At 37.2% G+C, this 14677-nt stretch overlaps 1 protein-coding gene across 2 annotated transcripts in view; it reads left to right on the forward strand.

Moving 5' to 3' along the window:
- LOC124140691 (metalloprotease TIKI1-like) overlaps nucleotides 1–9314 on the forward strand; it is a 95124-nt gene extending 85810 nt beyond the window's left edge. The window contains exons 4-8 of one of the 2 annotated variants that reach the window (XM_046508385.2): nucleotides 1917–2007; nucleotides 4456–4584; nucleotides 6768–6872; nucleotides 7515–7610; nucleotides 7926–9314. In XM_046508385.2, coding sequence (XP_046364341.2) covers nucleotides 1917–2007; nucleotides 4456–4584; nucleotides 6768–6872; nucleotides 7515–7610; nucleotides 7926–8085 — 581 coding nt within the window. In that variant the 3' untranslated portion in view covers nucleotides 8086–9314. The remainder of the gene's footprint in view (nucleotides 1–1916; nucleotides 2008–4455; nucleotides 4585–6767; nucleotides 6873–7514; nucleotides 7611–7925) is intronic. The other variant, XM_046508393.2, reaches the window with a different exon arrangement.
- Nucleotides 9315–14677: the final 5363 nt, after the last annotated feature.

Raw genomic sequence — 14677 nt, forward strand, 5'->3', positions numbered from 1 at the left:
GGTTCTGATGGCTGTGTAAACAAGCCAATCATGCTTCATCAGGTCTTGAAATGTATCAGAGTATCCTCGGTACAAGCTATCATTTTCTGTGTTGATCATTGAGCCATTCATGATTTCTACCTGCATTCTGGGCACGCCAGAAACCTATGATTGTGGGTTCGAATCCCGGCACCATACCCGTGCTCGTTGGTTTCACCGAAGTGGTAAACGTCTGAGACCTGCATCACTTCAGGCTTTCCTCCCACATTAAGCTGACACACCGTGATATGACTGGAATACTGTTAAAAGCGGCGTTAAACACAACTCACTCACTCACTCTACCTGCATTCAATGAATGAGTTGGGTGTTTTTGCTCCTGTTAGCAATATCACATTCATATCACAGTGTAAGTAGGACGACATCTAGTCTGTCTCCCAGACAATATATAAATCCAACTCAAGTCTAGAATGATTGTTCTGGGCTCCTATTTAGATTTTATTTTGTATTGTGTAGATATATATGATTTAATAAGATAACTGTTTCTGGGATTAAATGTTAGTCAAGGGACAACAGAAAATTGTCTGTACACAGTGTCCCTGAGTGAGTGAGTGAGTGAATAAATGAGTTAAACAGCATTCCAGTTACATCACGGCATGTCAGCTTGATGTTGGAGGAAGTTTCATTCAAGTTTTTATTCCACTCAAACACCACCACCACACAATTACATATATCACCCACCACATGCTTTTCTACAACAACCGACAAGAGTAAATGTTTCTACATCTGGGCAAAATATCCCCTGTTTCCGGTGATGTTGAAAACTTGGATCGGAAATTATATGAATAATGATCATACGTATTGCAATCTCTCCTCTTTGTCTCAGGTTTCTTTTTTGTTTGTTTTTTTGTTTTTATGTACAAACAACATTTTTAATTGGACCACATTTCCATTAAAACATTTACAAGTTAGCCAAATACGTTTGATTGTTTTTAAGAATTATTTATAAGATTATTTATGTTCAAATGAACAACTTTTACTGAACACTGTTATTGTATTTGGTTCATATTTGGTTCATATTCAAATATTCCCCAAAGTGATGCAGGTCTTAGACATAATTTCCACTTTGGTGAAACACACAAGCATTGACATGGTGCAGACAAACCTAGATAATCGGGGTGAACCTTTCTTGGCATCAAACCTGTGTCTTCAGCATGACAAGCTAACGCTTTATCCACTGGACCGACCCGGCTGATTAATAAATCCCAGAACACATGGCCCACTGTTCATTAACTTCATCGATGAATCAAAATGAAAAGATAGCTTTAATATTGATTTTTGACTGATGCTATTTGGCTTAGATGATATGGATATCTGATGTAAAGTAAATTCACATTCATGTCCAGTATAGGAAAATTCATACACGAACAGCCATGAGTAATAAGAACTTTGGCTTCAAATTGCAACTTGTTTTATTGGGCACATGGAATAATTTGATAAATTTAGGATTTTGGGGTTCCGTATTTTAGATACAACTGTCATGCCATATTCTTGACTATACATGATAGTCAGAATATTATATTATGAATCCATATTCAGATTCCTTGTCCAAATGATTGTGTTGCTCTATGGACAATATGTCAATCAAATCCGATAGAGGAAATCACCGTCTGCAACATTTGGCCATAATTACTTTAAAAACATCAGAAATCCTTGTATCAAGCATCAGTGGCTGCATGGCTGGATACTTCTTGGTGATCTTGTCAACCTCCGCAGCCATTTCATGTCCTAATGAGAGCAGTATGGTAAAATCTGATTCATAAATAATTTCATGAGACTGATATTATGTCCCTTGTGTATTGATTTAATGTCAGAGATAAATACTTGCATGTTTTTCTTCCCAAATTCATGACATTAAAAGTTGTTGTTTTGCATTCCAGGGCATTTTCTTGGCAACAATACCATAATCAACCATTTACAAGAAGCAGGATTCAATGTCACCCATACTGCCTCGGATGAAGAAATCCCCGTGTAAGTACCTCTACTTCCATCAATGTGTATGCAGAGAGTCTTCCTTAAAGGACACCTGTCTCTTCAGTACGCAGTTGGTTGACTTGTGTGATCAAGTTGGTGTGAAATATATCAACCATGACATTTTGTGAATTGACTTTTGGCTAATTACGATCCGTTGTTCTTGTGCGTCGATCTATGACTATCTATTTTTCGTTGTTCTTGGAAGCAAGTGTAGCTATGTAGTTAGAGAAAGCCACAGAGATAATCTTCATCCAGATCAGCCATAGTTAAAGAATCCTTGCTATAATCCTCTACCAGATCATCCGTAGTTAAAGAAAGCTAGCTATAATCTTCATCCAGATCAGCCATAGTTAAAGAATCCTAGCTAAAATCCTCTATCAGATCTTCCATAGTTAAAGAAAGCTACTATAATCTTCTATCAGATCAGCCATAGTTAAAGAATCCTAGCTATAATCCACTATCAGATCAGCCATAGTTAAAGAATCCTAGCTGTAATCTTCAATCAGATCAGCCATAGTTAAAGAAAGCCATAGCTATAATCACAAATTAAGACTGGTTTTCACCAAAAGGGTGGCCATGTCCTGCCCTACTGATAGCGCCTGCCACTCACACAATTTGCATAAGGACATATGTCCTTGTTGCCCCGACACCGCACAGCAGTACACCTGCCATGTAACAGCAGGTAAGTACAACCATACAATCAGGTGATGGACCAGAAAAGACTCAAACAGAAATCGTTTGAGAAAATAAATGCATTTCTAAGCTATCTCCTACATAAAATGTTTGACCCCCAGATAAGAGAAACTTTGAAGTGACACGCTGAGTCAAGAAATCTTCCGAAAGAAGGAAATAAAATTGAAATCTATCCTTAAACCATATTTTTTTCAAATTTGAAGACTTAAAAGAGTGTACTGTTTGCCTGGCACGATCACACAAATAGAAGAGCCATATGTTTGTTTATCTGGTGTTTATCATCGTTTATGAAGTGAGAGAGTTATTTGACGTATTTTACAACTATTCCCGATTGAATGCCTTTGATATGATATAGCTTTATGGGTTTTCAGACGTTGGCAGAAGGTGGTAAAGTGTGGCCACTATGCTTTTCCCTGGTATCTGGAATGGTGTCACGAACATGTCATTGAACATTTGATAAATAGCGCCATTAAAGTGGGAATTTATGTTTATCACTTTAAGGGACTATTAAGTGTATGGAAATAAACCCCTAAGCAAGTGTTTTGAGTGATATTACATTTTGAAATTGTATTAAGTGGGGACATAGTTAGGTAATAAATGTCATATTTGTGTTATTAAACTGATTTTTTTTTTAAACATAAATTTATTGCAAATGCGTTCTACATGACATTTATGGTACGGAAGGTTATTGTGATCTGCTGCATTATATTGTAAATTATGTAAGATATCTTCCCAATGCATAAAAGAACAATCTGAACCCTGAGCAAAATATATTTCCCAAAGCATGTTTATGTGTACCAAGATTCAAGAAATATATAACTCAAAAGAAGTTAAAGAACATCGATTTTTTTTCCTCAAAATCTGTCATGGCTGGTAGGTATAACCCAGCCTTCCAATTGTGGGTGTTCTTTAACGTTTTTTTAGCAGTATATATCAAGACTTTTTTTCTTAAGTTCTTCATTCAGAATTTACTGTTCTGTAATCAACTGTATCAATATTATCTTCAGTATTAAACCAATCGGTCTTGTAACAAATAAGAAATGTGCATAATCATCATCATCAACATCATCATCAATTTTTACGGGTAGCCTAGTGGTTAAAGCGTTCGCTCGTCACGCCGAAGACCCGGGTTCGATTCCCGACATGGGTACAATATGTGAAGCCCATTTCTGGTGTCCACCGCCGTGATATTGCTGGAATATTGCTAAAAGCGGCGTACAACCAAACTCACTCACTCACTCATCAATTTTTAAATACTGTTATTCGCCAACAAACAGTTTGAGGGCCCAAACATTAAACGTGAAACTAAATAAAAAAGAATGAACAAAATATGGATACCCCTTATACAAATTGTATTGAAGGATAATAGTTTCTTTTCATTGTTACTTTATGACATCATGATTACATTACTTTTTATACAAAATATAATTAACCAGTTTTAATTTGTGTTTCATCCAAATACAATAAATAAGTGCCTGCAATATTTTATTTGCATTGTTAAAATTCTTCCTATTATCTTTTAAATGAAAGAATATGATAATGCATTAAGTTTTAAAGTTGTAGATGGATGTGGCAGTAGGGTAGGGAAGCCAAGTAGTGCCAGCGTTGGCTCGCCATCACCTGGGTTTTATTCCCAGGGTGTGTACAATGTGTGAAGCGCATTCTTAGTCCCCTCTGGGAAATGGCTGGAATATTGCTAAAAGTGGTGTCCGATCATCTCACTCACTCACACACACATGTGTCTATTTCTAGATTGCCCGAGTCACATAATTCTAAGAAATCCAATAAACCTCGGAGACACTTTTTGGCAGACATGACCTCTGAGTTTCCCCTCCCCTCCGATGTGCTCTACGGAGATATACAGTATCTATTCAAGAAAAGGTATATCCTTTGGAACTAGAAGTAGCATGGCAGACTTTTCCTGTGAAGTTTTTTTAACTGAAGTGATACCACAATTCCTATGAGAATTTAAATATTATAGAGGAACCATGCTGGATTGTCAATTGCCTGTTTTCAGTCCAGGGATTTGTCTAGACCTTCTCAGAGGCCAATATTCGGCCCCAAGTCTGCAGGAAATGACTGTCCAAATTCCCAAATTTCAAAATTCCCAATTCATGTTATAAAGTAATACCTACTGTTACGCCTTTGTGGAGGTGATTTTTATTTCACTGACAAATTTGAGCAAAATAATGATTTCATCCCCGAAACTGCCTGCCAAGGTCATTTACCGGTAGTTTAGAATCCTGGATAAATCTCTGGGCTAGATGTATGGAGCTTTGACTCTAGGTTATTTGAGTAACTGTTTACTCTTTGATTAGTATACATCATACAATTCTAGCTAGCATCAAGCGAAGTGGTGTTTATATCAATTGTTTGGGACTGCCAATTCGACCAAGCAAAGTCCCCATTAAATCATTCAAATTTACTACACATATCTTACAATAGCCCAAAGGAAATGTTTATCCTTGAAATATCTTTTGGTGATGCTGTGGCAGTTATTTTCTGTCACAAATTTTACTTTATTCATTTCAATTGGTCCTTTTTTTGTTTTATAAACAGGACCTAATGTCTGTGATTTGATACATAATCAATACATCTACATTGGCTTATCAGACATGGAATGACAACAATTTTGTATTAATTAAAAACTGTCTCTTTGCGCTCTCCCCTTTACTGTCAATTGCTGATTCTTTGGATTTCATGATTGATGTTACTCAAAAGCTACTGAGCCCAAAGTAGCCACAAATCAACTTCAAAATTGTTTCATATTAATTTCCTTTCCATGACTCTTGCTGCAAACAGAACTAAAAGGAAAATGTTTTGTATTTTCTTAAAGTGTTTAAGATTTTATAGGAATTGTGGTATATAGCAAAGAATGCTTAACAAAATCATGATAGAATTGATTTGTTCAATTTCACTTATAAAGAAATTGTTTAATTTCGAAGCTTTTAATAAGTCCTTATGCTGAAATTCCCAGATTATTTTTACTTAGATTGGATCAAGTAACAATCTGCATGCATACTGGTGGATGATAAATGGGTGTTTTCTTTAGTTTATTAACTTAAAAAGAAATAAATGTTGATGATGTTGTTGCCTATTGCTGTGCATGCAAAAAAAAAACTGACGGTAATTCCAGGGTATGGTCAGTCAAGGCTCCCTTTACGATGCTTTTTCTTTTCCTCATATCGACATTTGCCTTGCATGTTTTACAGGCATAAAAAGCTTGGTAGAAACTAAATTAGATTAAATAACTAGCTACTAACCATCACAATTTGGTGGAGGAATGTTTCAGAAGCTCACTTGCCCCAAAAGAACATTTGAGCTTTTGCCATGGAACATCATCCAGGGTTGTTGTCTGTAGACATTTCACATTTCGCCGGATCAATTTAATTGAAACATTTTTATAGCAATTCCTATGTGTGGAAGGGCTCAAATTTGTTCAAGTGTTCCACATTAATTTATTTGGGAGATAAAATTGGAAAAAGAATGATTCAATTTAATTTTAGTTACAAGCCCTTGTGCTCAGAGACCGCAAAGACCAGACAAATGAAACATTGTATATATTAAATTGCCATAAATATTTCCAAATTTGTCTAAGGCATTGTTATTGGTACTTATCTTCTCATTTTGTCTTTGAAGTTCCTTTTGATATCAATTTAACTGTACCATACTTCCTTAATGATGTTTATCTGATCATGCTTGAGATATGGTGTGTGGTTAGTGTTTTGGAAAAGCAAACATGATATGTGCTGAAACAGGTCTATTTTACAAAAATGGATCTTTTCTCACTCCAAAACAATGCAGTTTGAGTCAGGTGAGCTGCAAGATTCTTGGCTCTATGATTGTCTCAATCTTAAATGATAATCAATTATGTTGCTCCTAGTTTGTTAGAGGTAGAAGTTAAATTATCTCATCATCCTTATCATGCTCAATTTGTTCACAATTCAGAATCAGAAAAAAATATATATTTGCATTTATCATCTGTGTGTCATCATTTTATGTACATTCTTTATATCTACTTAGAGATGTTTTCTCGGTGTTAATATGAGACGTGTATGATTCAGGATCAGACATGAGCAACGGCGCCGCAAACAACGGCGGAAACAGATGAAGGCGAGGCAGAGACAGAAGCAGCTGGATGCCCTGTGGAGTAGTCTTGATGTCGACAGGTAGGTTGTGGTCAGATGTTCATAGGTGCTAATTAGGACAGGTAGGAAGGGGTCAGATGTTCACAGGTGTTAATTGGGACAGGTAGGAAGGGGTCAGATGTTCATACGTGCTAATTAGGACAGGTAGGAGGGGGTCAGGTGTTCATAGGTGCTAATTAGGACAGGTAGGAAGGGGTCAGATGTTCATAGGTGCTAATTAGGACAGGTAGGAAGGGGTCAGATGTTCATAGGTGCTAATTAGGACAGGTAGGAGGGGGTCAGATGTTCACAGGTGTTAATTTGGACAGGTAGGAAGGGTTCATAAGTGTTAATTAGGACAGGTAGAAGGTGGTCAGGTGTTAACTAGGGCAGGTAGGAAGGGGTTGGATATTCACAGGTGTTAACTAGGACAGGTAGGAAGGGTTCAGATGGTCATAGGTGTTAATTAGGACAGATAGAAGGTGGCCAGGTGTTAATTAGAAAAGGTAGGAGGGTGTCAGATGTACACAGGTATTACTAAGGACAGGTAAGAATGGGTCAGATGTGCTCAGGTGTTAATTAGGCCCTCCTTATATCTTGTGCATCAGTCTTATGATAACTGAGTAACAAGGGAATTTCAGCCTCCAAGATTTCTTTGGTTATTTGTGACTTATCTATTTGCAGTTTGCCTTTTGACCACAGAGGAAAACGAAAAAGGAAGAAAAATAGTGGTGGCAGAAAAACATTCAATGATCTGTGGGTCAGGATGGAGGGAGATGGGTAAGTAGATAGCGAATGTGCAGCACCAACATCATCATTGCTGATAGCTGAGGAGTTGGCATTGACTAGGTTTCATGAAAATGCTAGTCAAAAGTCAAAATAATTTGTTTAAATGACGAGTTAGTTTAGCCAATAGATAGCTCAGCTCCTGCTTTTTGGTATAAATTGAACATTAAAATCAATGTCTGTCACAGTTTCAATCAACATGAAATAATGATAAAAAGTGATATCGCATTTGTGACAAAACAGTTGTTATTTTGTTAACATATGAGAGGGAATGTTCATCTTTGACAACCATGTGAATTTTTGTTCCAGGCCCGATTACCTTCAAGAAGCTGAGACTCCGCCCAAGCACCGACAGACCACATTTCCTCCTGTCAACAAGTATTCCTTTTACAAAAGTGGAGCTGGAAACATCCACTCTACAGCCTTGTTACTGTGCTTGGCAATAATGATAGGCTACACCAACATATGATTGGTCAACATTAGTCATGTGACAATCTTGTGCTGCAGAAATGAGAAAAAGGACTCTGATTGGACAATAATACATTAAGTGATTGAAGAAGAATTGTGATTGGTCAGACTGGAAGCTCTGGCTGATCAATTGGATCATGTGATGAGCTATGATTGGTGAGATGGGATCATGTGAACACCAGAATCTCTGTGATTGGTTGGAGATGTGTATATGTGATAAAGACTTTATTGTTGTTGAATTCCAGACTGAGGAAGTCACAGGGAAAGTGGTACATAATGCTATTGTAATTGTAATATAGTTAAACATATTAGCTGCCAAATATATTGAGATAAGTTATTTGACTTTCTTTGTATGATCCACCGTATCCTGTCCTATGTAAGTCGGACTCAGATCGAGTTATCTGTGGCAGATTGTCTATGTAGTTTCATCTTCCCCAGGCAAGGTAGTAAAAATCCAGTTTCCACCCTTGCCGACATAAGCTTGAATTTTGTGACTCGATCATAGTGCCACCAGTGGTTATGACGAGGTATGGCTCTTTGATGTCCCTGCTATTGACCAATCAGATTCCTCCTCTATTATCACATGCATTTGCTTCCCCGGTTTGGCGGCGCCCAGTCAAGACAATCTGATCAATAATCATGATCTTTATTGTAAAATAAAATGGCTCTTGCCTCGCGAAGTGCTTTAAATCACATGGGCACATTGATTTAAAACATGAAAAGAGTTTGAAAATATCTCTTGACGCCCAGTTGATGGTATACATGCTCCGCAAATCCTGCAATCTACCGAAATCTGCACGACAGTCACAATGTTTATGAACCGGATGTTGATATCATTACATAGTTCAGCAAGGGTGGAAACTGGACTGTTATGGACAGTTAATTCCCTTACCTCAGGAAGATGAAGTGGCTTAAGACATTATCAGTCTTATTGCCATGGGATGCATGCATTGACTATTGTCTTTGAAGTAAATTTATCAATGAGGCTTAATAAAAGTAATTTCATAAGGGAACCCTCAAGTAATAAGGAACGTTGAAGTCTCTTTAGGTAGGAAGAGTACAGACTGCAAGAGATGGATGGGATAAAGGGTGCAAATTGCATTTGGATGAACACTTTATTAAATACTGTATTCGATGTAATAAGTGCCCAGGGCGCTCTCAAGAATAGAAATAGGGGCCTCTTATTAGAATATAATTTTGGTGAAAGAGTTGAAAGATAAATTTCCTGGTTTATGCTGACAGCCTGAAATGATACACAAGAAAAGTCTGTGCGTATCATACACGACAGATATGTTTTTCCAGAATTTAATTGCCCGTAATTAAGGGTGCATACAACACACAAGTACGTATTATACACAAATAAATAAGTCGTGTGTACATTGATCAGTCGGAAGGGTGCTAATTGAGATTGTTCACGAGCCAATATATTAGCAAATATCGCAGTGGGAGCTTATTAAAGCAGGGCGCTTATTACGTCAAAGACTAGATGCTTACCCAGAGTAGAAATACCATGAGATATATTCCATAGATCTTAGATACTGCCATTGATCTCACCTTTGATCTGAGTCTGACATATGTTTTAGAATATGATGACAGTGTGTGGTTAATGACAATGATTGCACCAAGTTGTCATCAAGTTTCCATTCAGCTGCTGTGCCAGTAGATGTACCTGATACCAAAGTTGAATTCCATTCTGATCATTGAGCATATGTCACTGTGACGTATACAAGTGATACATGGTTTGCTTAAAGAGGAACTGTGATCCAAGGTCTGGTGCACAGTTCCAGTACAGGTCCAGACAATGTAGTCCGTGCTTTGAGTGAAACCGAGACATGCCTCTCTGTAATGTAGATAATCATTATATGCTAGGATTCATGATCATCATATACTATTCAAAAGAAGTTAAGGACCACCATGGCATGTGGTTTCTGCTTCCTCAGCTGATGATGTGGATGTTCTGAAATTCTGCCATTCTTGGCGCCAGTGTCATCATGGTTTCTGCTTCCTCAGCTGATGATGTAGATGTTCTGAAATTCTGTTATTCTTGGCGCCAGTGTACACCATGGCATGTGTTTTCTGCTTCCTCAGTTGATTACTTGGATGTTATGAAATGCTGCCATTCCTGGCGCCAGTGTCACCATGGCATTTGATTTCTGCTACCTCAGCTGATGATGTAGATGTTATGAATGCTGCCATTCTTGGCGCCAATGTCACCATGGCATGTGGATTCTGATTCCACAGCTGATGATGAGGATGTTATGAAATGCTGCCATTCAAGGTGCCAGTGTCATCATGGTTTCTGCTTTCTGAGCTGATTAGGATGTTGTTTATATTCTTTTCTTACCTTTGTTGAAAAAGACTTAATGTTTTAAGTCCCTGGTTTTGAAACTGTAAGATTTGAAAGTGTAGGTTTCTGGCATGCTCAAGGGACACAACTCTGCACAGTGAACTTGCAGCGCCTTAGCCAACTGGGCCACCTGTGCGGACTTGTATGATAGTAGGAATCTGTAAGCAGTATGACAATCAGGATACCCAAGCTTTCAGAGAGAAGAGAGATGGTTGTGAGAGAAATTATCTGTGATTGTTCTAGATTGTATGCTATTTTGCAGAAAGGATATCGTCATGGTTTCCATGCCTTGTCAGTTTATCATCATGGAGACCATGTCTTGTCAGTTTTTGTCATGGTAACCATGTCTTGTCAGTTATCGTCATGGATACCATGTTTTGTCTGTTACCGCCATGGATACCAAAGTCTTGTCAGTTATTGTCATAGTTACCACTATGTCTTACAGGTGTCGCTATGGATACCTTGTTTTGTCTGTTTTGTTTTGTATTGTTCTTTGTACATAAAAAAAGTTCCTGTTATGTTTGGGAAAATGAATATTTTAAACTCTGACAAATTGAAAGATGAGGTACCAAGGAAATATAAGGTGGTATACTTTAGGTATGAGGTTTTATACATTTATGACCTAATTCTCTCAGAATGCCCTGGGCCTAGATCCCAGCAACTCATTTTGCAGGCTTTCCACTATTTGAAGAAATCTCAAGAAAAATAGGATGATGTCACTATAGGTTTATGAATTCATAACCGAACAGCTATTGTGTTTAGTCTGATATTAGACATTTCATTTCAATGGAAAAATATTTTCATTTCAGAAAATAATGCAGAAAAATGTTTTATGTTTTCATAAAGAGAGGAAGCAGCTACATCAGTGTCCTTATTTTGACAAAGGTTCTCCATTGTTATTTCGATGTAAATACCCTTGTCGTGACTCACATCAGTGAAAATTTCGACAATTCATTAAAAACTCATTTACTTATCAAAACCCCAGTCATGAAATCAGCAACATCTATTATGGCTGGTCTAAAAGAAGAATCTTATCGACAGTGTCCAAATAATCTAGTTAATTGGGTTTGTAAAATGTTTTCGGAGAACTGATGGCTGTAATTATTGAAGTGTGATACATATCATGTCTGTACATCAGGTTTGTACCTGTTCCTCCCCGGTTGATTTAAACTGCACTGTGACCAAAGATAAGACCACAGATTGTTCTTGTGTGTGGCGATTCCTCCGGGATCTTCCCTCAGCCAATCATCACAGTTGCTTCTACTCACACCGACAACTGGTGCCTTTATCAGCTAAACACAATTATGCCTGTCAAATGAGGATGCTGGGTAATCTTAGAAAATAAATATTTATGCAACTTATTACCTCACTTGGTTCAGGAACAAGTGTTACAAGACCTGGAGGAAGAGTTAAATACTCCTTGATGACAGATATAATTAAATCAGAGCTTCCCATTGGCTGAGGAGTGGCCTGACATGATAGAGTTTACAAATTAATTTAGTGTCAGGTTTGGTTGACAAGTGCTATGAGACTGGTTGCTTGTAGATGGGCGGGTTTGTTGTTGCCTTTAAATGTTATGTCTATCAGGAAGACGTCTTACCTAAGATTACCAAAGTGTTGGTAGATATCCAGATTTGTCTGAAAGGATTTGTGATTGTGTTTGTTTTTTCTGCTTATATTCGTCATTTAGGGGATAAACATTTTAGCAGGTGAAGCTTACACTTGATGATATGTTATGAATATATTCTTAAGTATGAATTGATATTTGAATTTGTGATGAAACTTTTTGTTTTAACAAAGATAAGATTTACTTATTGCTGAAGAATGGATGATAAGTGTACTCAAAAAGATAAGGGAAAAATTGTTATTTTTTTATGGAAAAAAATCTTTTTTGTTGAAAGAATAACAGAAATGTTTATGCGTGGTTTAATAATGATAAATCCATTATTATTCCCCAAAGTCCATTCACCAAGAGAATGCTCGTGATGCTACATTATTATCATCCTGGTCAGTGGATCAGTGTGCATCAGTTTTCATTCTCAGCTCCCTAGGGAGTATACAAATGACAAATTTAACATTTAACAAATGTTGATTTCTGTTTTGGAAACATGTGATATTGCATTTACCCACAGGCAGTAGATGTCATAGAGTCATAGAAATCAGTGTTGGTGTATCATGAAGGTTTGGAATATCTTCATATGATGGCATTTAATCCCATGTACAAGAGCTTTAAGGGGAGGTGCAATACTTTGTTACGAGGACTGGGAAGTTCAATTACGAAAGTTCAACTGACTTGTCTATTTCTAGACGTGAAAGTATTTGGATATTTTTACATATTTTCGTATAGCTTTCAATGAGCAATGATTACAAGTTGCAATAAACAAAGATACCATTTTGTGTTTTTTTTTAAGTATAAGTGTGCTTTTTTTGTCATGTATTACGAGGATAATGTTTTGTGTTTTTTTCTCATCATTTTTACAGAAAGTATCCGTTTGAATATGGCAACTTAGGTAGCTTGTATGAGATACGACCTATCGTCAAAAGATGCTGATAATTGTTTATTTAACTTTTTAGAGAAAATAAACAGTAAAGACAGATTAATATATTTTCCTGTCTTACAGATCTTCTATGCCAAGATGCCAAGATGCAGGATATAAAATGTGAATATATGTATAGATTATGGATGACTTGAGGTTATTGACAATGAATGAATAAGATCTGAAAATTCGAAAAACTTTTTTGAAACTTTCTTGTGATTGTCATTTGGTAATTTATGTAAAACATATCTCAAATTATGATATAAGGCAAAACTATGAACATTGTGGTTTGAAATGTGAATTATCATTTTATTTTTCATAAAATTAAGATTACCGATATTGGATGATTCAAAACATATCAAAATATGTTGTCAATACTATCATGAAATCAAGGAATAAGGTTGGTTGCGTTTTGGCATGTGGTTTTATAAGATATAAAAAAGAAAACGATATGTTTCCTCATTGGAATAAACACACAAAACACATGAATTAAAAAATCTCTGATAGTGCAACTGATGTCTTGAACCTTCAAGTGTCTATTAATCCACGGGGGTGGTCGGGTAGCCTAGTGGTTAAAGCGTTCGCTCGTCACGCAGAAGACCCAGGTTCGAATCCCGACATGGGTACAATGTGTGAAGCCCATTTCTGGTGTCCCTCACCGTGATATTGCTGGAATATTGCTAAAAGCGGCATAAAAACCAAACTCACTCACTCACTATTAATCCACGTGTGATTGTATTGAGAACACATGGAACGAAGCCCTTCCCTATCAATACTTATCAAAACTATAGTGAGTGGGTGAGTGAGTGAGTTGGGTTTAACACCGCTTTTAACAGTATTCCAGTTATATCGCGGCGTGTCAGCTTAATGTGGGAGGAAAGCCCGAAGTGATGCAGGTCTCAGACGTTTACCTCTTCGGTGAAACCCACGAGCACGGGTATGGTGCTGACAAACCTTGAAACATAATTGGGGCGAACCGGGATTCGAACCCACAATCATAGGTTTCTGGCGTGCCCGAGGGACGCAACTCTGCACAGCGAATCGCGGCGCCTTAGACGACTGGGCCACCCGTGCCCCCATCAAAACTATAAGTTGATGTGGAGGAACAACTATGGTGGACATGAGTTTAAGTTATACATCAGTTGTTGATATGATACATGATAAGGCAGGCGATATAGGAACTGGGGATACACAAAAAGTGTTTTTCAGTTGTGAAAAAAGTGAATGACAAAGTAAATTGTTATTCAGTACTGATAGAGGTATTGATTTTCAATTCTAGAAAAACTATCTTGCTAGGATGGTATGATTAGAATTGAATAAGTGCTACTGTAAACACAGGCTTCACAATTACTTAAAATTGCTCAGTAAAAATAATTTCTTTTGAAGCTACTTGTATTATTTAAGACCAGAACATGTTTTCCCTTCATGGTTGCATGAACTGGCTGTAAACTTTACAAAACAAAAGCAAACTGCTATGTTTTTTAAGTATCTTGGCAATTTTACCTTGAGTGTCTGGGCATTTTACCTTGAGTGTCTGGGCAATTGTAACTTGTGTGTCTGGGCAATCCTACCTTGAGTATCTTGGCAATTTTACCTTGAGTGTCTGGGCAATTTTACCTTGAGTGTCTGGGCAATTTTACCTTGAGTATCTTGGCAATTTTACCTAGAGAGTCTGGGCAATTTTACCTTGAGTGTCTGGGCAATTTTAC

The sequence above is a fragment of the Haliotis rufescens genome, unplaced genomic scaffold (assembly GCF_023055435.1).
Source record: "Haliotis rufescens isolate VD_foot unplaced genomic scaffold, xgHalRufe1.0.p SCAF_2, whole genome shotgun sequence".
In the NCBI taxonomy this organism is placed as follows: Eukaryota; Metazoa; Mollusca; class Gastropoda; order Lepetellida; family Haliotidae; genus Haliotis; species Haliotis rufescens.